General features: G+C 33.3%; 2 protein-coding genes across 2 annotated transcripts; both read left to right on the plus strand.

Annotated features, from left to right (window-relative positions):
• Window positions 1–246: 246 nt before the first annotated feature.
• Window positions 247–11388, plus strand: LOC139900052 (uncharacterized). The gene is made up of 7 exons (XM_071882861.1): window positions 247–556; window positions 682–750; window positions 845–1211; window positions 1293–1415; window positions 1499–2193; window positions 10474–10755; window positions 11162–11388. The coding sequence occupies exons 1-7, from the start codon at window positions 247–249 to the stop codon at window positions 11386–11388; spliced, it is 2073 nt and encodes a 690-aa protein (XP_071738962.1).
• A 1468-nt stretch (window positions 11389–12856) lies between these two features.
• On the plus strand, window positions 12857–13213 carry LOC139900053 (uncharacterized). The gene has a single exon (XM_071882862.1). The coding sequence runs from the start codon at window positions 12857–12859 to the stop codon at window positions 13211–13213; it is 357 nt and encodes a 118-aa protein (XP_071738963.1).
• Window positions 13214–25967: the final 12754 nt, after the last annotated feature.

Raw genomic sequence — 25967 nt, forward strand, 5'->3', positions numbered from 1 at the left:
AGGTATAATTTGTTTCCTTTATTATTGCTCATATTTTTATTAAATTTTGCTCCCGCTTTAATTAATAACAAAAAATTAGCATATAAAGGGCAATTTTCAATGTTACTGTTTTAGTTTTTCAGCTCTGATTTATTTTCAGTGAAATAATCTTGAAATACTGGATGTGGCTATTTTAGATTATTTTGTTATCTATTATGTATTTCTTTTTTAATTACCATTAGTAACCTGGTTTTTGTATTGCCATCTATGCGTATGCGGTTTGGTTTTTATGCTGCAATTGTTTCACTAGGTTATGGGTACAAAATAGAACATAAAATGCCACCTAAAAAGAAAAATGAAATGTCTGTGGATCACGCTGTTCCATCGAGTTCTGGTGGCTGCAGTGGTGTTACACATTCTAAACCTGTAAAAAAAAGAAAAAAATCAACTTACCAACGTTCTGTTAGTGATGGTGGATCCACTATTTATAATGAACCTATTGTATCTTCTAATTCCTTTGTCTTTGGTTCCTTTAATGGTCGTGGCCTATCTTCTGCTGCAACTTCTTCTTGCGTAGGTATGTATAACATTTTGTTTACTTTTTTCAGACTATCAGATATGTATACGTATATATATATATATATATATATAAATAATATGTGTTGCTAAATACTGCTATGTTTTTTGTGTTTTCTACCTCAGGTCCGTCTCCGTTTGTTTCATCTCTTCAATCAATTGAATCATTTCATCAAGGTTCCAATATTTCATTAGGTATGTTTACCATAGTTGATTGGTTAAACAATCAATTGAATATATACTGAGATTTACTATAATCTATCTGACTTACGTGTTCGATAAATTGTAGATGTAACTAATGAATATGAAGATGTTGGTGACTGCAATTGTGTTTGTTCTTACTGTGGTGCTATGTTTTGGTATGAGGAACGTTTAAGAGTATCACCATCTTCTTTAAACTATAATCGTTGTTGCGAAGGTGGTCGTGTTTCTTTGCCTCGAGAAGAAACTCCTCCACAAACGATTATAGAATTATTAAATAATAAGCACTTTATGGACAATATAAGAGCGTATAATCAAATGTTTAGCATGGCTTCTTATGGTGCACATATAGATGATGAAGTCAATAATGGTAGAGGACCATATGTATTTAAGATATCTGGGCAAGTCTATCATTGGATAGGTTCATTGTGTCCTGAAGAAGGAAATCCTCCAAGGTTTTTACAATTATATATATACGATACGGACAATGAAACGAGTAATAGGTTAAGGTTTTTTACTGCCAACAATTCTGGCAGCCTTAATTCTGATATAGTTATAAGTTTAATAAAGGTGTTAGATTCAAATAACGAGTTACTTAAACTTTTTAGAACTGTAAGAGATAAAATTAAAGAGTTGGATGTGCCAGATTTAAGAATCAGGTTGTTTAGTGTGGTGGTTCTAGAAAATATGAATTTCCAACTTCTGATGCATTAGGAGCTTTAGTTTATGGTTTTGATGATAGGACTCAAACCGGTTATGATCTTATTATTGAGTGTAAAGGAGGTACACCTCAACGTGTTAATAAATTACATCCATCATACATGTCGCTTCAGTTTCCTTTAATGTTTATCTATGGTCAGCCCGGTTATCATCCAGGTATGACTTTAAGACCTGTTAGCGGTACAAGAAGCAACCGAAAGAAAAAGCTAACTATGAATACATTTTATAGTTACCAATTACATGATAGATTTAACCAGTTTGGTCTTCTCTCCAGATGTGGTAGGTTATTTCAGCAGTACATAGTTACCGTGTATTACAGTATAGAATTAGATAGATTAGATTATGTAAGGCGCAATCAACGAGATATACGTAATGAATACTTATCTGGATTATATGATGCTTTGGATAGAGGTGATCATTATGGATTTGAAGTAGGGTCAAGAACCATCTTGCCAGCATCATATACAGGAGGCCCTAGGTATATGTATAGTCACTACTTAGATGCGTTGGCCATTTGTCGCGTTTATGGAAATCCAAGATTTTTCATAACTTTTACCTGTAATACTAAATGGCCAGAAATTAAAAGATATCTTCACAAGTATTCCCATTTAACTGCAAATGATCGTGCTGATATTATTTCAAGAATCTTTCATATAAAAGTGAGGCTATACGTTTCTGCTTTGAAAGAAGAAGAGTTGTTGGGCATATGGAAAGCAGGTATGATATTATTTATTTTTTTTATAATTATTTCTTACATATTTATATAAATTTGTTCTCACAATTTAGTTATTTACTATCTTTGTTCATTCATATTTTACTACAACTGCTAATTTTCAATCACATATACTGCAGTCTTATACACAATAGAATTTCAAAAGAGAGGTTGATAGTGCTCCAAATGAACATATATTTAGTATCAATATCCCTCCGATATGTAAAGATTTCAGTTGCAATTGTTCCATTTTCATGTAATATTCATTTATATTAAATAAGTGCGAAGACAAAAGGCGAAAATAACGAATTGAAGATGCAAAGGTCCAAAAAGCTCAAAAGTACAAGATACAATTAAAAAGGTTCAATTTATTGATAAGGAACGTCTAAAAATGACAAGAGTACAAGTTACGAAACGCAAAGTACAAAATATCTCAGCGTACGCAAGGACGTTCGAAAATCCGGAACCGGTACATGAACCAACTCTCAACGCTCGACGCAACGGAAAAAAAATTACGAGTCTACTATGTATATAAATATAATATAATATATAAATAATTATAAAAATTATTTATATATTATATATATTTAAATAAAAACCGTCGGCAGCCTTGGATCTTGAACTTGTGGGCTGGTTTTGGAACCTCCGCGACTTGCGGAGCTGGAAGGCCAAAATGGCCGCGACTCGCGGAGCAGTGAATTTCAGTTCTGGCTATAAAAGCTCTCGAGTTCTGCATGTAAAATATATAAAAAAAAAATAAATAATAATAATAATACTCCCTAGTATAATATAAATAAATATATATATGTATATATAGTATAGATTAGTGTTATATTAGATTAGTTTGGGTTATGTAAAAGTTATTTTTACGGGTTTTTAAAGTCGAAGCTCTGTCCGTGTAACACTACGCGATAAATAATCAATGTAAGCTATGTTCTCCTTTTTAAATTAATGTCTCGTAACTAAGTTATTATTATGCTTATTTAAAACGAAGTAATCATGATGTTGGGCTAATTACTAAAATTGGGTAATTGGGTTTTGTACCATAATTGGGGTTTGGACAAAAGAACGACACTTGTGGAAATTAGACTATGGGCTATTAATGGGCTTTATATTTGTTTAACTAAATGATAGTTTGTTAATGTTAATATAAAGATTTACAATTGGGCGTCCCTATAAATTACCATATACACTCGATCGGACACGATGGGCGGGGTATTTATATGTACGAATAATCGTTCATTTAACCGGACACGGGAATGGATTAATAGCCACTAGAATAATTAAAACAGGGGTGAAATTACATTCAAGGGTAATTGGTGTAATTGTTAACAAAGTAGTAAAACCTTGGTTTACACGCAGTCGATAACCTGGTGTATTCATGAAACAAAGTATTAAAACCTTGTTACAATTCGAATCCCCAATTAGTTGGAATATTTAACTTCGGGTATAATAATAATTTGACGAGGACACTCGCACTTTATATTTATGACTGATGGACTGTTATGGACAAAAACCAGACGGACATATTAAATAATCCAGGACAAAGGACAATTAACCCATGGGCAAAAAACTAAAATCAACACGTCAAACATCATGATTACGGAAGTTTAAATAAGCATAATATATTTTATTTCATTTTTCCTCGTATTTTTATTTATTGTCATTTTAATTATTGTTATTTAATTTATATTGTTATTTAAATATCGTCATTTACTATACGCTTCGCTTAAAATATAAATCGACAAACCGGTCATTAAACGGTAAACCCCCTTTTATATATTATTATATATAATTATATATATTTTGTACAAATATAGTTGTTTAAAAATATAGTGTGCAATAAGCCCGCTCCCTGTGGAACGAACCGGACTTACTAAAAACTATACTACTCTACGATTAGGTACACTGCCTATAGTGTTGTAGCAAGGTTTAGGTATATCCCATTTGTAAATAAATAATTAAAACTTGTGTAATTTGTAACGTATTTCGTAGTAAAATATAGTACTATCACGTACCCCTCCGCTACATCATCAAGTTTTTGGCGCCGCTGCCGGGGAACTTGGCGAAACGCTATATTTTTAATATATATTTGTATAAATATATTTTTAGAAAAACAATATCAAATTAAAAAAATAAAAAATAAAAAAAAAAAACCGAAAAAAAAATAAAAAATAAAATATATATATAAATCTAGTTTTACGATTTTTATTTATAAAATTATAAAGTAGTTCTATTTTTATTTTAGTTTTTAAATATAAGTTTTTATTATATAAATATTTAGATTTTAAAACAGAAAACAGAAAATAAAATAAAATAAAAAAAAAATAAATAAAGAAAAAACACGTCGAATATTGCAAGCTGTCAACTGAATTTCTGAACCCCGCGACTCGCGGGGTTTAAAGCTTTAATTGCCGCGACTCGCGGAGCCTCTCTGACACGCGACAGAAACCCTAATCCTGCATTAATTACGGGATTTAATTAATTATTATTATTATTTAACCTAATTATTATTATTATTATTATTATTAGTTTTATTTTTACTTTTACTTTTTATTTAATTTATGTATTTAGTATTAATTAGTTTTATTATATGTAAAATTAATAGTTTTAATAAATAAATAATATAAAAATAATATTTTTATAAAAATTGTACTTTTTACAACTTTTTGTATATTTTTATATTTTGTCCCTTTTTAATCGTTTTAGCGTAATATTTCTATTTTTAGCTCATATTTAGTTTTAAACTTAGTTTTTGCCATAGTTATTTTTACTTCTAGATTTTTAGGCTTTGCCGTAAAATCCCTTAAGTGCTTTTTCTTTAGACTGAGATTTAGGTGCTTTAGAATTTTGCGACGCCGTTTTTATATTTTAGTACCTTTTTAAGTTATTACCATTTGGGATATAGTTTTTCTTTTAAGCTTTAATATTTTTAGACGCAACTTTTAATTCTTAGTTTTTAATTCCTTTTTAAGTTACGACGCGCTATTTTCTTATTTTTATTTTTCGACGTTTTTCGACGCGCATTTTTTTTTTCTTTCTTATTTCTCGACGCTTTAGTTTTTAGGACTTAGAAATTTTCTCTATTTCTTATCTAATATCTCAAACAGAAAGAAAAATTATTTAAGTGGTTAAATTAATGGACGTTGACAATTTTCTGCTTCGTAGTAATAGTTGGATTTGTTAGTGGCTGAGTTGTGAGCTTCCGATTTAAAGGGTTCTGGCTCCCTGCTGCATCTTTTGGCTATTCGAAACGTGGGCAAAAGCAGAAAAGTCTATTAATTGGACAACTTATATAAGTTTTTCTATTTTTATAACTAATAGGATAATTAGTAAATGCACCACATTGTAGCTAAAAATTTGGCCATCGCAATAAAATGGAAAATTTTGAAAACAGGGCCTTGGAAACTCTTTTTGAACTCCAAAATCAATTAAATCAATACCCTCAAACGAGTGTTGATAACAATTCATTCGGTCAATCTTGGATCGCGAACGACGAAACAATAACTGGTTGTGAAATCTGTGGAGATTATCACTCAACATGGGAATGTTACTATTACGTTCCTATGGAAAATTACGCACCCACGGAACCTGAATGGAACGATTACGAAGAACACAATTCAAATTGGGATTATTCCCAAGAATATATCCAAACTCAACAACCAGTAGACGAGGAAAATTACGTGTCTGAAAATTTATTAGACAATATGAAAATCAAACTCGAAGAACTCAATGCTCAAAATGAACAAATGAGAGAGTTTGTAAACCGGCAAGCTGAAACTCTATCAGACTACACACCTGTTGATCTGAGGAGTCGTGTGCAAGAAAATCTCATATCATCGAATTTTGATGAATTCGAGAGCTCCGAAATCACTAACTATCCCGATGATACTTTTTATTCAGTCTTACCAATTTCACAACATATCGACACATTAGCCTCTACCGACGAAATCATCGATCCATCAATGGATAAAGAAGACGTAAGGGTGACAAATTGGTACTCTTGGGAAAACGATAACGTTGAAAATTTTACCCCCGAGACCAAAATGGTGAGAACAATAAGTACCGTTAATGAAGAAGAATCTACTCCAATCCCAAAATTCACCATTCCACAACCTTCCAACCCAATATTCTCAATAGACGAGTCATCCACCGGAAATGAACTACGAGCTGTAATAGATAATGACACCTCGAATTTCATCCAATTGGGTAATAGAGGTGAAAACTTTGATCCTGAGAATAAAAGGAAGGAAATGTTAGGAATTATCCACCCTATAGAAATATGTATGTCGATGTATATCGATCCATTTGACCAAGAACCAGAAAAGAGACATATCCATTTACTAAAAGCTACACTTAAAAAAGAATTAAGTAGTGACGATTGGGTGAGTCTAAACTTTAAACCCATTGATATATTATACACCACCCGAGATATAAATAACTGGCTCACTATTCTAATTCGTGGAACTTATTCTACCGACTTCACATGTCGTCAGCTAAGTGTGGGGAAGTCTAACCCCACTTAACGTTAAAATAGGGGTTCGGGTTAGTGCATAACTCGTTAATAAACATGCATGATAACTTAGGGTAAAATACGCATTTTCAAAAATTAGCAAACAGTTCAGAAAAGCAACCATTTTTAAAGAAAAACATGTGTGATAAAACAAGAAGGAATGAACGGTGAGGCGCGCCATCTATCATTCGACGAGCTTTGTAAGTACAAACTAGGTATTCTTAATCACTTTTCTACACTAATCACCCTCATGAATTTATAATTAGAGTCTGATTTCATGCAAATGAGGGCATTGCATGATCTTAAGTGTGGGGAAGGGTTATAAATTCTCTCGGATTTTACACTTGGTTTATTTGCCAAATTTTGTGAAAATTTTAAAAATTTTCAAATAAATGAATTCAAAATCATATTTATACATATTTATGAACGGTGAAAACTAGGTGTTAATACCGAAATTATCGTTACCTCGGAAAGGACATAAATTGAGAAACACCCTAAAACGATTGAATTCATTTAAAATGGAATAAAGGAGAATAAAAAGGCAAAGAAAGAAACTAAGTGTGGGGAGAATGTGCCAAGTTATTCAATTAAAAACTATCTATCACATGTTTCTGTAAAGTTTATTGCAAGTGCTTTTGTTTTGGACTAAATTAACTGTTTTACCCGATTTACTGTAATGAAAGATGGATCTACACGATGAATCAATTCCATTATTTAAAGGAAGTAAAGTCTTCCGAAAAAAGAAACGCGCTTCTTGATTTAGGTCATGAAGTTGTCGTCCAGACCAGCTGTAGGTTGACGAAAAATCTAGAAAAGTCAACTCTAAAATCAGCAGGAAATCCACGGACCTCAGCATTAAACAGGGTCGCCAAGTGGTCAGATTTATCCTAACCATGAGAAGGATTTATCTCGTACAATGGGGAGGCACCATGCAAATTAGCTGGATAAGACTAATGAATCAGATCCCCAGAAAGGATAATCTCCTTAAAGATTAAAAATCAGCTTTTAAGCCTGATATTACTCAATCCTTGAGATTGACTTTAAAGATTGAGAATTACAACTCATGGAATTCGATGATATCTAAACTCGAGCTTGAACGAGAAAATATTTTGATCAAAAATAAAACCGATTTGTTTTCTGAAAACCCATTTTCAATGCGTTCATTAAACGTAAAATCCTAGGAATTCACCTGGAATTCATTAGGTCACCTGAACCAAATCGGGTGTCAACCGTAAGAACGGTGGTTGCATATTGGTCGAAGACAGGACCTTGTGCCAAGACCGAAAAACTATAGGGTGATCTTTACTATTGCTCCTACAAAGGATAGTATTGCATCCGACACATTAAAGACCATAATCAAAAGCATGTCACGGGACATTGCCTTAACAGTTGCTTGTTCATCGCTTTCCTTTACAACCGGACGGTAGTTTACCGAAAGGTAATATACGGGACAAGTAAACTGGACGTGTTGCTTTCCTAATACAACGTTAGCAAGTGGGTGACACAAAACCATAAGTTTTGAGCTAAAATTTTCAAATCTGAAACCCACCAACCCACAAAAATATTTTGCAAACACCGGTGAAGGGTTATTCCGGAAAACTTATCTAGGGTAAAAACTAGATTGAATTTTCAAAAGATCAAATGTTTTCATAAAGATCCAATTTCCTAACGGATCTAAATTTTCATAGTCATGTGGGACTGTAAACCACAAATGCTACTATCATTGTTTATACCGCCGTATCAAAATCACTGATGTACAAAGTGTGAAGAATAAAGAAGTGATTCTAGTGTGTTTTATTTCAAGACTGTATTGCTTGAGGACAAGCAACGTTCAAGTGTGGGGATATTTGATAGTGCTCCAAATGAACATATATTTAGTATCAATATCCCTCCGATATGTAAAGATTTCAGTTGCAATTGTTCCATTTTCATGTAATATTCATTTATATTAAATAAGTGCGAAGACAAAAGGCGAAAATAACGAATTGAAGATGCAAAGGTCCAAAAAGCTCAAAAGTACAAGATACAATTAAAAAGGTTCAATTTATTGATAAGGAACGTCTAAAAATGACAAGAGTACAAGTTACGAAACGCAAAGTACAAAATATCTCAGCGTACGCAAGGACGTTCGAAAATCCGGAACCGGTACATGAACCAACTCTCAACGCTCGACGCAACGGAAAAAAAATTACGAGTCTACTATGTATATAAATATAATATAATATATAAATAATTATAAAAATTATTTATATATTATATATATTTAAATAAAAACCGTCGGCAGCCTTGGATCTTGAACTTGTGGGCTGGTTTTGGAACCTCCGCGACTTGCGGAGCTGGAAGGCCAAAATGGCCGCGACTCGCGGAGCAGTGAATTTCAGTTCTGGCTATAAAAGCTCTCGAGTTCTGCATGTAAAATATATAAAAAAAAAATAAATAATAATAATAATACTCCCTAGTATAATATAAATAAATATATATATGTATATATAGTATAGATTAGTGTTATATTAGATTAGTTTGGGTTATGTAAAAGTTATTTTTACGGGTTTTTAAAGTCGAAGCTCTGTCCGTGTAACACTACGCGATAAATAATCAATGTAAGCTATGTTCTCCTTTTTAAATTAATGTCTCGTAACTAAGTTATTATTATGCTTATTTAAAACGAAGTAATCATGATGTTGGGCTAATTACTAAAATTGGGTAATTGGGTTTTGTACCATAATTGGGGTTTGGACAAAAGAACGACACTTGTGGAAATTAGACTATGGGCTATTAATGGGCTTTATATTTGTTTAACTAAATGATAGTTTGTTAATGTTAATATAAAGATTTACAATTGGGCGTCCCTATAAATTACCATATACACTCGATCGGACACGATGGGCGGGGTATTTATATGTACGAATAATCGTTCATTTAACCGGACACGGGAATGGATTAATAGCCACTAGAATAATTAAAACAGGGGTGAAATTACATTCAAGGGTAATTGGTGTAATTGTTAACAAAGTAGTAAAACCTTGGTTTACACGCAGTCGATAACCTGGTGTATTCATGAAACAAAGTATTAAAACCTTGTTACAATTCGAATCCCCAATTAGTTGGAATATTTAACTTCGGGTATAATAATAATTTGACGAGGACACTCGCACTTTATATTTATGACTGATGGACTGTTATGGACAAAAACCAGACGGACATATTAAATAATCCAGGACAAAGGACAATTAACCCATGGGCATAAAACTAAAATCAACACGTCAAACATCATGATTACGGAAGTTTAAATAAGCATAATATATTTTATTTCATTTTTCCTCGTATTTTTATTTATTGTCATTTTAATTATTGTTATTTAATTTATATTGTTATTTAAATATCGTCATTTACTATACGCTTCGCTTAAAATATAAATCGACAAACCGGTCATTAAACGGTAAACCCCCTTTTATATATTATTATATATAATTATATATATTTTGTACAAATATAGTTGTTTAAAAATATAGTGTGCAATAAGCCCGCTCCCTGTGGAACGAACCGGACTTACTAAAAACTATACTACTCTACGATTAGGTACACTGCCTATAGTGTTGTAGCAAGGTTTAGGTATATCCCATTTGTAAATAAATAATTAAAACTTGTGTAATTTGTAACGTATTTCGTAGTAAAATATAGTACTATCACGTACCCCTCCGCTACATCATCAGAGGTCTACCACACTGTCATACACTGATATGGATTCACTCTCTTTCAAATTCTTTTGAAGCATGTGATGTTGATCGCTATATATCTGCTGAATTACCAGATCCAACAACGGATCCAAAAGGTTTCAAGGTCGTATCAGAAATGATGATGCACGGACCATGTGGGTTAGTGAATAGAGATGCACCTTGCATGCAAGATTTAGAAATCAGCCCATCTGGTATTTTTAACAAGGACAATATTTGCTTAAAGAGGTTCCCAAAAGTTTTCAACGAAGTAACATATTTTGACAAAGATGGATTTGTTCATTACCGGAGACGAAACTCAGGAATTTCAGTTGATAAAGGTATACTCTAAGTTACAAATTTTAGATTATTTTATTCTATGAAATAATATATATTTATGTTTTACTAAGTTTATAATTATAGATAAAACAGTATGTTGAATTTTACATTAAAATCTTTATGATGTTCTCCTTTCTTTTTTGTTTATAATTTGAAGAACGACAGTTCTTTATATGAACACCTAAATTGACAAAAGGAAGTTTTTACTGTGAATTTCACAAAATACAAAAAAACATACTAAAAAAAACAAATTAGTTGATCATGATTGTAGCTTGCTTTCTAACCAGCTTCTTGCACTTTTTCTTTTCAAGTAGCTTTTAGTTGGAAATTCATAACATTAATTTTATTTAGTAGAATCAATTATAGATAGTAGTCAATAACATCTTACGTATTTGTTTTTCTATGCAGGAATATGCAATCTAGATAATGGATACGTTGTTCCATATAATCGTACACTATGTCTCAAATTCCACACACATATCAACGTTGAATGGTGTGGATGGACCATGTTAATAAAGTATTTGTTTAAATATATATCGAAAGGATCTGACCGAATAGCAGCACGTATTCCGAAACCACTAGGCTCATCGTCATCAACAAATGCAGAACGCTCTTCAAATATCGATGAAATATAGAACTTTGTTGATGCTCGATTCATTTGTCCTCACGAAGCTGCTTGGAGAATCTACAATTTCCTGATACATTACAGATAACCAGCAGTCCAAATTATTTCTGTTCACTTAGAAGACATGCAATTAGTGACATTTCGTTCTAATCAACGACTGCAATCAGTAGTGCGAAATCCCGCAAGCAAAAAAACAACTCTTACCGAGTGGCTCATTTATAACAGAGATTCTGCTGACGGGAGGAATCTAACATACCTCGACTTTCCTTTTGAATATGTATGGGTTGAAAACGAGAAATGATGGAAACGAAGATTTAATCTTAACAAACAATCAATTGGTCGGCTGTCGTATATGCATCCTGCATTTGGTGAAGTTTTTACTTAAGAATGTTGTTATGTCATCAAAAAGGTAGTACCTCTTTTAAGGATCTGATGACGGTAAGGGGCCGTACTTATTGTACGTATCGCGAAGCGTGTTTAGCATTTGGTCTTTTAGGTGATGACAGAGAATGGTTAACAGCTATGGAAGAAGCAGGTGCAACAGCGACATCAAAAGAACTACGTACTCTCTTTTGCCACATATTGATGTATTGTGATGTAGCTGACCCACTAAAACTTTGGACACAAACATGGAAATTAATGTAAGATGACATACCTCTTCGTGCAGCTGATTCACTGAACATGTCAAATATAATAATAAATTCAGAAGAGTTACAAGGGTATATACTTTATGAGCTCCAAATATTGCTAAATGAGTATTCTAGAAATGTTTCTGATTTTGGCTTACCATCAATTCCTCAACATTTACTAGAAGATCTTCAAAACAGGCTTATTATGCAAGAGAAAAATTATGATCGTGATGCATTAATAGTTGAAAGATCAATATTGTTAAGCAAACTGAATCAGAAACAGAAGATGGTTTATGATATGGTTATCAATGCGAATATTAATCGAAAACAAGAGCTAATATTTGTATACGGCCATGGAGGAACATGAAAAACTTTTCTTTTGAAAGCACTTACAACATCATTAAGAGCTGAAGGGAAAATCGTTTTAGCTGTAGCTTCTTCTGGTATTGCATCATTACTATTACCATCAGGGCAAACAGCGCATTCAAGGTTTAGAATACCACTAGATTTAACTGATGAAAGTGTTTGTTATATAAAGAAGAAAACACAAATGGCATCACTCTTGACGAAAACGGAGCTCATTATTTGGGACGAGGTACCAATGAATGATCGCAAATGCATAGAAACACTCGACAGAACATTAAGAGATATTTTCGATGCTTCGGATATTCCTTTTGGAGGTCTTAGTTTTATTTTAGGTGGAGATTTTCGTCAAACTCTACCGGTCAAGAAAAGATGCAGCAAACTCGATATTTTAAATGGTTCCATTGTTTATTCACCTTTATGGAAGCATTTTCATATATTACACTAGAAGAGAATATGCGATTGTTACAACCAAACCTTACAGACATGGAGAAACAAAACATCAAATCATTTGCAGAATGGTTACTACAAATTGGAGATGGGAATATTGGCGATCCAGATGATAGCGATCCTCAGAATGTATCATGGGTCAAAATACCATACAAATACTACATCAACAACGATGAAAATGGTCTATCGAATCTTATATCATTCATATACAACGACGATCTGTTACGACAACCAAATGCATTACAACTGCAACAGCAAGCTATCGTGTGTCCAAAAAATGAAACCGCTGATCTAATTAATGAAGCAATTATTCAAAAGATCGAAAGAGCAGAAAGAACTTACACAAGTTTTGATTCTGCCATCCCTTATAACAATGACAGAGGCCAGGCATAATTACTATACCCTGCAGAGTATCTCAACTCACAAAATTTCCCCAGCCTCCCTCCGCACGTGCTCACGCTCAAAGTTGGCGTTCCAATAATGTTATTACGAAATCTAAATATAGCTGGCGGTTTATGCAACGGAACACGGATGATAACAACACAACTATTAACACGGCATATAAAAGCCGAAATCATCACAGGAACCAAAGTTGGGCAAAAAGTTTACCTCCCAAGAATTAATTTGTTTCACAAAGATAACGTCCTTCCATATATGTTTAAAAGAGTCCAACATCCCGTCAAAATATCTTACGCGATGACGATTAACAAAAGTCAAGGCCAATCACTAAACAAAATCGGAATCTATCTTCCAAAACCCGTTTTTAGTCATGGTCAATTATATGTAGCTCTGTCAAGAGCAACAACTCCCCATGGTTTAAAAATTCTCATAAAAAAGACAAAAAAAGAGACCCCAACGTCACCAAAAATATAGTCTATAAAGATTTTTTGAAAAGCATTTTAAATTAACAGGTATTATGCATCTTTATATATTTTTATATATATTTTACTAAGATATTCTCTTTCTAACAATCATTGCAGCATGGAACAACAATTTGAACTGGTACCAATCTCCTCCTTGCGTCCAGGTGACCGGCTAAAGATGATTGAAGTTCTAGCTTACAGGCATTGGGTAATGAAGAGAGGAAAGAACTCGAAACCCGTTGGATTTTGCATCCTTTTAATAGATGCACAGGTAACTATACATAGTGTCACATAATTACAAAACCAAATTATATATTGAAATTATGTACATAAAATTAGGATTAAAATATATGCAACTACAAAATACTTTCTAAAAAAAATATGCTAAATATTCATAATTACATAATTCAATATGCCTACCCTAAGTTTTTTTATAAATATGAAACTTAATATCCTGTAATTTTATGAATTGAGCAGGGAAACGCCATCCAGGCAGTAGCAGATTACAGCCAAAAACGATACTTCACAAACCTCTTGCAACTTAACTCAGCATATCGACTGTCAAACTTCATATGTGAACCAGTCAACCAATACGACAGAGCATATCAAACACTACATGCATATCAATCGGTGAACAATTAACATCACAGGATATACCTTCCAAAGGCTTCCTGTAACATCCCGTTTTTCTTCATACATGTCTGAGGTACTTGATTGATCTTTAGAATGTTCATACTTGGTTGTATAATAGTATAAAGATGATTGTACGATGAGTGCATGAAGTGTACCAAGCGTACACGTGTTGCTTGTTCGAATGTCGAAGAAAACTGGACGTTGTTTGAGTTACATGATGTGTACGTACCTTTTCGATCCCAAATAAAGTTTGAGTTGACATTTCAAAACCTTACCATTAGAAAGGAAATCTTATTACGTTTCCAACGATATTTGATTCATCGAAAACGGAGTTACGGTCAAAAAGTTATGGCCAAAACAAGTTTGCTGAAGTTCGGATGAAACAGGCAATTGTCACGGCGCGACAAATTGCTCCGCGGCGCGACAAATGCCTATGTTGAAGGTCAGAAAGCTTGAAAAACATGTTCTAAAATCACCCTTTGGGCCACGGCGCGACAAATTGCTCCGCGGCGCGACAATAGGCACGATCTGGTGCTGTTCAGCCTTTTAATGAGTTAAATGAAGGGCAAAGTTGGTATTTCACATATGGACGGGTTTTTGGCCATAAAACTGATCCCAATCTTATCCAAACCTCATTCTCTTCATTCTCCTTCCCTCCCACTCACACACCAAACCCTAGAGAGAGAGTAAAGGGTTTAGAGAGAGAAAGCTCAAATCGGGGAAGAAGAAGAGTGTTTTGGGTCGGGTCACAAGAGTTAAAGTTGTTCTCCTCGTTCACGGCTACGTTGTGGTAGTAATGGTATGTTCTAACTCCGAAATTCATCTTTATGATTTAATATTCAAGTTAGGGTTTTTAGATTTTTAGTTGTAAAACCCATTTAGATGATGAAGTGGGTTTATGGAAACTAGTTATTTTTGATACATGGCGGGTTTTGGGTTGATTGATGTTTTGGCCATGATTAGGCCTTGGTTTAGGGTGTAATCACTTAGTTTAGTGATTTTGGAAGTGTTGGAACCCTTTTGGGTGTATTTGAGTTGACTAATTTTGTAATGGGTCAAAATTAGGGTTTATGTGTCAAAATGGGTTTTGAGTCAAGTTTTGGTGAATTAAGTATGTAAATACTTGTTTTAGGTGTTATTTGGTGTTTTGGTAATATAATCACTAGTCGTTAGTGATTTTGGGCGTTTTTGAGACTTAGGTCAAAATGGGTCGACTTTGATTGGGTCAAATTTGGTAATGACACTAAATTGAATTAAATGGATGTTAAACACTTTTTGTTAAGTGTTAAATGGCATTTTTGAATGAAAGTGAACGTGAGAAATGATTTCGGGTTGAAATTGGTATTTTAACCATAAAGTCAAACTTGGTCAACCATGAAACGGGTTTTTGGGCAATATACGAGATAGTATGCATTTAATGGCTAAAGTTGATGTATTTGGGTATTTCGGGAATGCGGGAACTAGTCTCGTTAGTTTTGGACCTTCGGGTGTCATTAAATGTATAAAAAGGTGTATTTTGCACTTATGTGTCTAAATGGGTGGATTGTGGAGGTAGGTATAAACCCTTGGTTAAGGGTGTTTGCGTCAAATTCTCTTGAAGGGAATGTGTGTTGATTGTGTGAATACCTATATGTATATTATAGGTAAAAGCTTGCTCGGTTGCGTTTGGTGGCGACTTTACATACATGACTTGTGCATGCATCTCGAGGTGAGTGGAATAATTATGCGTGTACGTATATAATGTATTTATTTGTGTGATATGAATGTGGAATTGTCACGGTGTTCAAGACACCACATTCTAAGTAACGAGTAGCATTGTCGCGGTGCTCAAGACACTACTCATTGTTTGATTGACATGTGGTATTGTCGCGGTGTTCAAGACATCACATGGTCATGGGAGTGGAATTGTCGCGGTGTTCAAGACACCACTCATTGTTTTGATTGACATGTGGAATCGTCGCGGTGTTCAAGACGCCACATTGTCATGGGGGTGAGTTAGTCGCGGTGTTCAAGACATCACCCGGGGGATTAGTGATTACGCGGTGTTTAAGTAACACTAATGGATGTTATGAACTCCGATGGTCTTTCAAGTACCGTTCCCTTGTACGATTGGTTAACCATGGTTGAGTGAATTTGTATTTAGCATATTAAATTGTGAACTATATGCTATTGTTGTTGCTAGCTTCTTGTGAATTGTGGATAGTAGTTTATGCATGATGTTTGCATGGCTGTCGAATTGCTAGCTTGTATGCGGTATTGTGTAAGTGTTTGCAAGTAAGTAGATTATATATGTATATGTATAATTATTGCATTCACTAAGCGTTAGCTTACCCCTCTCGTTGTTTACCTTTTTACAGGTATTGTGATTGTGAAGCTAGCTAGTTGATAGACTAGTTGCGTAGTAGCGCTTGGGCTCTATGGGGTAGCTTTCGGATATGGATGTGGATTGGGGATTTTGTAGATCCTCGGGATTATGCTCTTGGTATCGGGTTGGGCTATTGTGTCTTAACCGTGGTGTTGTATAAATGTTTCGAGGTCGCATCGTTTGGTTGTGTCGAGTCAAACCTTGTATGTGAAATACATTCTCGTAAGGATGTATGGTGTCATTGTAAACCAAGAGTCGAGATAAAATGTTTAACGTGTTATTATGATAAATTGTATATGGATAACTATTTCGAAATGGTTTGTATACTTGGGTGATATTGGGACCTAACAAAAAAAAAAAAAAAAAAGTACTCCGTTTTTGGTTAAACGGTTTGGGGTTGTTTCACTTCCCAACAGAACATTTTGAATTCACTGACTTTAGCCGACTACAAGACTCAACAGTAACAGGTACAACCTCAATACAAATTACTAAGAACTATATAATATTCGTCTCTCAATGTAATATGCTCTTTCCAACATCTACAAAAATATATAGATTATATTGGCTGCATACAAAAAATTGGGGATATCGAAGAAATCATAGGAAGAGGACCACGCCAAGAAATATTGCACCGCCGAATAATAGACATTATAGATATCAAGTAAGAAACCTTAATACCAACCATCAATTTACTGCTTACATTTAAACCAAAATCTAACATATTTCTACACAAAAAATCCAAACAGTGAAATGCCAATACAATTAACAGTATGGAGCAAAATGGCCATAAATTTTGACATGGAAACGTTCAACAACCTGCCACCACCAGTCATCATCGCAGTGACAGCATGCTGGGTCAACGATAACATATGTAAGTTCAACTCAACACAAACATCACATACCATTTCTTACATCCTTTTAACGACTCATATCCAACTTACAACTTACCTCATTTACACAACACAATATTACAGATACTGGGAAGCTCCAACTATCAACAACATCAGGAACCCATTACTTTTTCAACCCAGATATCGCTGAATTCCACCAATCAATAAACCTGTAAGTTATTTTCACAAACAACAACATTATTACAAGCTACAACAATACTATTCACCAACAATTTTTCTAACAGTTACAGAGAAAAAGTTGAAAGAAAACCCCTACTGATAGCTGACAAATTACACGATGAAAATCAAGAGGAACAACAACCAACGCTTGCTGAATTAATGGAGTATGATCCTATCACGCAACAGGTAAAACCACAAACCAAAAAAACACTAAAAACAAAAACAAATAACAAAACTAACATCGACATTAACAGGGAAGAATCTACACCTGCGAAGGAACAATCGGCTACATCTTGAGAAACAAAGATTAGTTTTATTACGCCTGCCCAACATGTCGAAAAGTACTCAGAGGAAACCTACCAGACCTATACTGCAGAAAACACGATACAAAAGGCAAATATATCATCAGGTAAATAACAAGAATATATAAAAAATTCTGTCGACATATACATCACTAACAATCCTACAAACTAATTAATTTTTAACATAACAGCTACTGCTTCAAAGCAACAGTCTCTGACGAATCTGGAACAGCCATATTCACCTTCTTCTCGGACGCTGCAAACGAGTTAGTTGGAACTGACTGTAAAACGCTGGTAACAACAATGGGTCACGACAACAAACGAGAAATACCTCCCCAAATCAGTCAACTACAAGGAACAAAACACAAATTACAATTCAAATTCAGCAACAACAATTACGGATTCCCAGAGTTTATCCTCCACCGCATAATACCCGTCGAAACATCAATCCCAAATAACACCCCATCAACATCCACACAACCTGAAAAAGAACAAAACCTGACCACTAACACACCTGTACTACCTACTCCAAACAAACAAACTGAACACCAACGAAACACCTTCATAAAAAGACCAATATTTCAAGAAGCAGAGAAAAGCCCAAAAAAGAAAAAAAAGGAATAAATTCCAATATCTAATTGTATGAAAATTAGTAAGATAATCTGCAAGTTGTAGTATAACCATATCTAAATAAGCACTTAAGTAGCTTTTGCAGTTAGCTATATGTAGCTACAAGTTGTAACAAGTCACACCTGTAACACAACATCTCTACTGCTACTTTATAATATGTACATATATATGTAACTGTCAACATATCTAGCATTGATCAACCCCAAAGAGAAAAAACCCCGAACGCCGCAACGCGCGGTCAAAATCTTGCTAGTTATTATTAATATTATCATTATTAATAAAGTTATTATTATTATCACTAGAAAAAAAACATTAAAACCAAAACTATCATTTTTTTTAACAAATAAATATCTTGTACATAAAAACACACACTTATTATATACACTATAATTATATTGAGATTCCACAAAACTATATGAAAAACATATTAACATTATATAAATACTACATTTAACAAATTAGGTATTTTAATATAATACTAAATATATATAGATACTAATATAACTATAATAATTACTTAAGATACATATACAAAATATACATATATAACATGTACTTTAAGATATAAAATATATTAGAATTTAGTACAAATTATATATAAACTACAACACTAAATATATAAATAATTTATATAAATAATAGATGGAATTATTAGATGTTCATTATATGTTTTAATATATATAACTGATATAGGTTCGTGAATCCGAGGCCAACCTTGCACTTGTTCAATGATGTTATATGTATTTTTACTACGAAATACAGTATGGTGAGTTTTATTTGCCTTTTTACCCTTTATATTTTTGGGCTGAGAATACATGCGCAATTTTTATAAATATTTTATGAAATAGACATAAGTAATCGAAACTACATTATATGGTTGAATGATCGAAGCCGAATATGCCCCTTTTTGCTTGGCAGCCTAAGAATTAGGGAACATCACTAATTTTGAGAATTAGTGCACTCCTAATTGACGCGAATCCTAAAGATAGATCTATCGGGCCTAACGAACCCCATCCAAAGTACCGGATGCTTTAGTACTTCGAATTCGTTTTTATCATGTCCGAAGAATTTCCCGGAATGATAGGGGATATTCTTATATGCATCTTGTTAATGTCGGTTACCAGGTGTTCAATCCATATGAATGATTTTTGTCTCTATGCATGGGACGTATATTTATGAGAAATGGAAATGAAATTCTTGTGGTCTATTAAAAAGATGGAAATGAATGATTATGATAAACTAATGAACTCACCAACCTTTTGGTTGACACTTTTAAGCATATTTATTCTCAGGTATGAAAGAAATCTTCCGCTATGCATTTGCTCATTTTAGAGATATTACTTGAAGTCATTCATGACATATTTCAAAAGACGTTGCATTCGAGTCGTTGAGTTCATCAAGATTATTATTAAGTCAATTATAGTTGGGTATATTATGAAATGGTATGCATGTCGTCAACTTTCGATGTAGTGAAAGTTGTCTTTTAAAAACGAATGCAATGTTTGTAAAAATGTATCATATAGAGGTCAAGTACCTCACGATGTAATCAAATGTAATGTATTCGTCCAGATGGATTAGGACGGGTCCTTTCAGGTTAGGTCATAAATTATTTATTTATATTTTTGTTGTTGGTCTATATTACTTCATTATCATTATCATTATTGTTATTGTTATTATCATTATAACCCTAATAATAAAGGGTAAAACTTTGGGGATTTGAAAGGTATTTAAAATATATCTTTTTAAACGACGGTTCATATGCATTCCATTTGGTGTGTTGAATTTTGGTTGATTTGGGCAATTGTACATGCTTTGGGGTTTAGTATTTAATTTGTGTTTGTTTTATGTTTACATGTTTTTTATTTTTTCTTATTGCAGGTTCTTTTAGGTAGTATTTGTGTTAGTTGAAATTTATATCTGCCGTTCTTATTTTGCATTTTCCTAACTGTAGTTGAAGGTTTGTTATATCGTTAATTTTGTTGTTTATATTTGATGGGTTAATAATAAAAATAATTTATGATTTTAGTTTTTGTAATGTAGTTGTTCAATCCAATACTTGTCTTTTTTATATGTATACTAAATTTTTCTTTTAGGATGTCGACATCGAATACTCTCATTTGTCACTCACACACGGGTTAGGAAAAACTCAATTCGCGATGATGTTGGCAGTTACATAGAAGGTTGGGAAACCCCCGGAGACCTTCTCAAATCGCATGATGTTGGCAGTACCATCAAAGTTTGAAAACTCCCTCCTTGAAGTGAAAATCGAACCTGAGTTGGCAGTGCCTAAATTAGATCTCACCCATCCGCCAACGAAGCATTGCTTCAACCGCATCCCCTCACCTTGTGTGTTGGGGCTGGGGGTTAGGTCATGGGTTCGAGCCTCGCTCTGCCCATCCTATTAATTAATCTGCCTGAAATATGGATATCCAGATTGACCCCAAGGGGGTTTTCTCCCGGATCCATTCAGGATTCAAAACCCGGTCCGCCTGCCCCTCGGGATAGTTAAAGGATCGGGTTCCTGTAATGCTATGTGATGACCCGGAAATTTCTGACCAAATTTAAACTTAATCTTTGTATGATTAACATTTCCGACACGATAAGCAAAGTCTGTAAAACTGAATCTCAAAATTTTTGAACTACTTTCATATATTCAAATACCTTTCGGTTATTCTTGACGATTCGCAAACAATTATATGTATATATATATATATATATATATATATATATATATATATATATATATATATATATACTATAACTTGAAAACGTAGCAATGTATTAATTGTTTGATAAAGTACATTAAACTTATTGGTTTAAATATTTATTTGAATATATATGATAAGTTGGAATATTAATTATATGAATAACTTGCGACGTATATTTAAAACGTGTTTATGAATGTTGAAAATATATATTAACTTGGTCATAAAATGATTTGTTATTATATATATATATTAACAAATAGCAAGACAATGATTTATAGAAGTAAATGACCAAAACACTCGAAAGTTTAAGATACACTTTGAATGATATAGTTTATTGATAATTTAAGACTATATTTTGACAAAGGTACGAGTCACAAAACGTAAATTGCGAGTTTTCTAAGCGTACAAAAATGCGTTCGAGAAACCGGAACCGGGACATAAGTCGAGTGACAACGTACGAGTCATCGGAACGAAAATTACAAGTCAACTATGCACATGAATTTAATATAATATATAATTAATTATTTAAATTAAATATATTATATATATTATATTAAATTATGTCGACAAACAAAATTACAAAAAATATGTGAGCTGGATCTGACGGCCATGCGATCGCATGGCAAATAGGCATAAAACCCATGCGATCGCATGGGCATCAGATTCCAAAAAGTTGCCTATAAAATGCCAGTTTCTGCTCGAGTTATATTTACACCTATATTACTCCCTCTGTAATATTATTATTATTTATTATTTATATTAATATTATTAATAATATTATTATTATTATTAAGATTATTATTATTATTTATTTTATTATTATTATTAGTATTATTATTATTACTAATTATATCACTTAAAATACTACGACGAGGTCATGAGCGTGTCACTTTCAAAATGGTTTTCAAGCGGGATAGAGCTAAGAAAATTATGAGTTATTGCCAAGGAGGTTATGGGTAATGTTCGGGGGTATATTTGTGAATCAAACCTAGTGTTTATCATCTCCGTTGCGTCTACGTACTTTCCTACAATATTGAATCTCAATATTGATACGTTGAGATCTACGGTTATTTGGTAATCCGAGTTTCGATCACATTTTGGTGAACGACTTTATATGCTGCTAAGGTGAGTTTCATATGATCCCTTTTACTCAATATATTTTTGGGCTGAGAATACATGCACTTTATTTTTAAAAAAACAATGGACACAAGTACATACTAAATTCTACACTGAGTTTGAACCGAAAATCCCTTAGCTTTGGTAAAAAGTAACTGTCGGTTATAAGAACTGGTGGGCGTGAATAGTTGTATATGGATCCATAGGGCTTGATATCCCCGTCCGAGCTAGAGCGCTAGCCTTTTAACGGACGTATGCTATTTGATAAGCGTACACGTTGGTTTGCGTGTATTATTAAGATGATTATACAAAGGGTACAAATTATAAATACGTTAAGTTTAGTTACCAGGGTGCTCAATTTCGTAGAATATTTTGATAAACGTTTCTGGATGAAACAACTGAAATCTTGTTATCCACTTTTATATGCAGATTATGCGAAACACTAAAACTATGAACTCACCAACCTTTGTGTTGACACTTGTTAGCATGTTTATTCTCAGGTTCCCTAGAAGTCTTCCGCTGTTTGCTTATATGATAGACAAGCTATGTGCATGGAGTCTTACATGGCATATTTTTCAAGAAAATGTTGCATTCACCAATTCATCACCATGTACCTTATTTAGACTGCATTGTCAACGGAAGTACTGTTGTAAACTATTATATAAGGTGATTGTTTATATGTAGAAATCATCAGATGTCGAAAACCTTTGATTAATATTCATTTATGGTGTGCCTTTTCAAAAGAATGCAATGTTTATAAAACGTATCATATACAGGTCAAATACCTCGCAATGAAATCAATGAATGACGTGTTCGTCCATATGGATTTGGAGCGATCGTCACAGTTGGTATCAGAGCGATGGTCCTAGCGAACCAGGTCTTGCATGAATGTGTCTAACTGATAGTTGTTAAGATGCATTAGTAAGTCTGGACTTCGACCGTGTCTGCATGTTAAAAGTTTTGCTTATCATTTTTGTCGAAAATTACATGCTTATCATTCTTAAGTCTAGACACGTTTTACTGCATTGATTGCATAAATAGTGTATAGACAAAAATTCATATCTTAGGTGATCTGTTACTGTAAACTTTTCCTGACATCTTCCGAAAATTTCTCCGTGATTTATGGAATTTGGTATTATATATACATATGTAAATTATGTATTGAAGAATACCAAACTAAATTCTATAATCTATTTCATATCAAAGATCATCTATCTAATTATACAAGATGGATCCCGTATCTAGTTCAAATTCCTTAAATTCCGACAGCTATTCTGATATGGATATTCTCCTGAACTCTGAAGAAAGTGTAACTGGAATGGATCAACCAATTAGCCATCATCTATTCTGGATGAATTGGGGATGGGTTCGTAGCCTACTTAATTATTGGAGACAAGAAGAAGGCGATCCCTTCCATCCACCACATTGCCCTCTTGGCGAAGAACCTGAAGCACTTACCGGCGAACCTGTTCGTAATACCATTTTCTCTCTCATTTCAAGAGTATCTAGTCATGATAATATACTATCTCAAATTCTGGATCTTATTCATCCACGCGTCCGAACCGCCAATCATCCCGGTGTAGTAGAAGAAGTCAACGAGCTTCGTGCTCGGGTAGTGGCTTTGGAGAATATGGTGCAAAGGTTACAAACACCAGCAGCATCACCGGCATCAACAGTACCACCAACAACAACACCAACAGTACCATTACCACCACCAACAACATCCGCATCGCAAACCTCAACTTCACAATCTGTTCCACAAGCATCAATGTCATACGCACCGTAGTTACCAAGAAATACCAGCAACAATAACCGATGAAGTATTAACTCATTTCCTCTGAAGAAATTTTATGTATATTTAATATATATGAATTTTGAAATCAAAATAAATCTTTTCGTACTTAGCTATTACGTGTGAATCTTAACTGGTAGGAACTACTCGATTAGTTCATATTACTAATATGCAATGATGTACATCCTTCCTTAACAACTTAACCATTGTTAACTACAATCTCTGTTTCAACCCAATGAATTCCATTTCATAATAAACCAAGTGTATTAATAAATTACATAATTGATTTTCCATTTTCAATTTCGATATACTCGAAATTTCCAGAAAACATCATCTATGCCTTGTAAGGTTCACAAAAATTCCACGAGCACCAACATCCTTCACCGAGGAATATCAATAAGAATAAATAATGAAGTATTTATTTCATTAGTGAAAAACTCCGCAAAGATTATGTAATCTTTAATGTTTTAGAGATTAATCATTTCAAAGTCAAGCCGAAAATCAAATGAGCTTAATATGATATTAACTCATTAAATCCGTATTACATCTGAAGAAATATACATACATATATTTTCATAAAGACTGTAATGAAAATTCTTTTTTACAAAATATTACTTGTGAAATCTTTAACGGGTAGGTAATTCCCGAAAAATATATAAGTTCACAATTAATATGTTATACTGTACATTCTTCAACTTTGATTCAAAAATTATTAACTATGCTCATAGCGATATACAATCGTTTTCATACAAATTCAATAACATATTCTGATATTGACGGATCAGAATCCAAGTCAAGGTTTAACGGGTGACATCATTCTTAGATCTCTACATCTTTCAAAGCTATACTTTGACTTTAAAAATGTGAAAGATCCTTTAGCATTGTTATTACTGAAAATAATCTTGCCATCCTTTTCAAAGTATCCAGTTTTATCACACTTTCAACCAGTCAACTTCGACTTTTCAGATTAACCTTATTGTAACCTTGACATATACGTTTTTATTACCGGGGAACCTTTTATGTTCCACCACATTAGCAGTAAATTTACTAACAACTTCATTAATCCTTGACCTTCTGAAAAATCATTATACTCATTAAAACCCTATCATGTACTCATCCACATCTTGTAACAATAATTGCCATACCAACTACTGGGAATTAGCAACCAGTATTTTGAATTTCGCAGCAATTCTACGCCAACAGTTATATATATACATATAATGTCTATTTTCTAGACTTACATACTTCGAATGTGAAGTTTCTGAAAAACACCCCAAACTACGAAACTAGTTCTACGAATTTTGGAAAAATGCTGATGAATCAGCAAAAACTATAAACGACTTTAACAGTCGAAAGTTTGATGATAAAGAGTAGTGTGTTAGAAAAGCACAGAAAAAGAGAATATTTGAAACTGGAAAACGGGTTGAGCAAAGTATGAAGGAAGCTGTAGACAAATCACAAGGACGAAATCTACCTTCAAAGAATCCAAATGATTAAGTGTCTGCTGAAACCATTAGTAAGAATCTTACTTCTTATTCTAAACCTTCACAGACAGATTTTCCGCATCATCCTCCGATATTAAAAATTCTAAGATATCATCGTATCTTCCATTATAAATATCCTCCATATTTCTGAAGATATTTTCATAACTATTCTTATCTGAAATCA

This window comes from Rutidosis leptorrhynchoides, chromosome 3 (assembly GCF_046630445.1).
Source record: "Rutidosis leptorrhynchoides isolate AG116_Rl617_1_P2 chromosome 3, CSIRO_AGI_Rlap_v1, whole genome shotgun sequence".
NCBI classification, from domain to species: domain Eukaryota; kingdom Viridiplantae; phylum Streptophyta; class Magnoliopsida; order Asterales; family Asteraceae; genus Rutidosis; species Rutidosis leptorrhynchoides.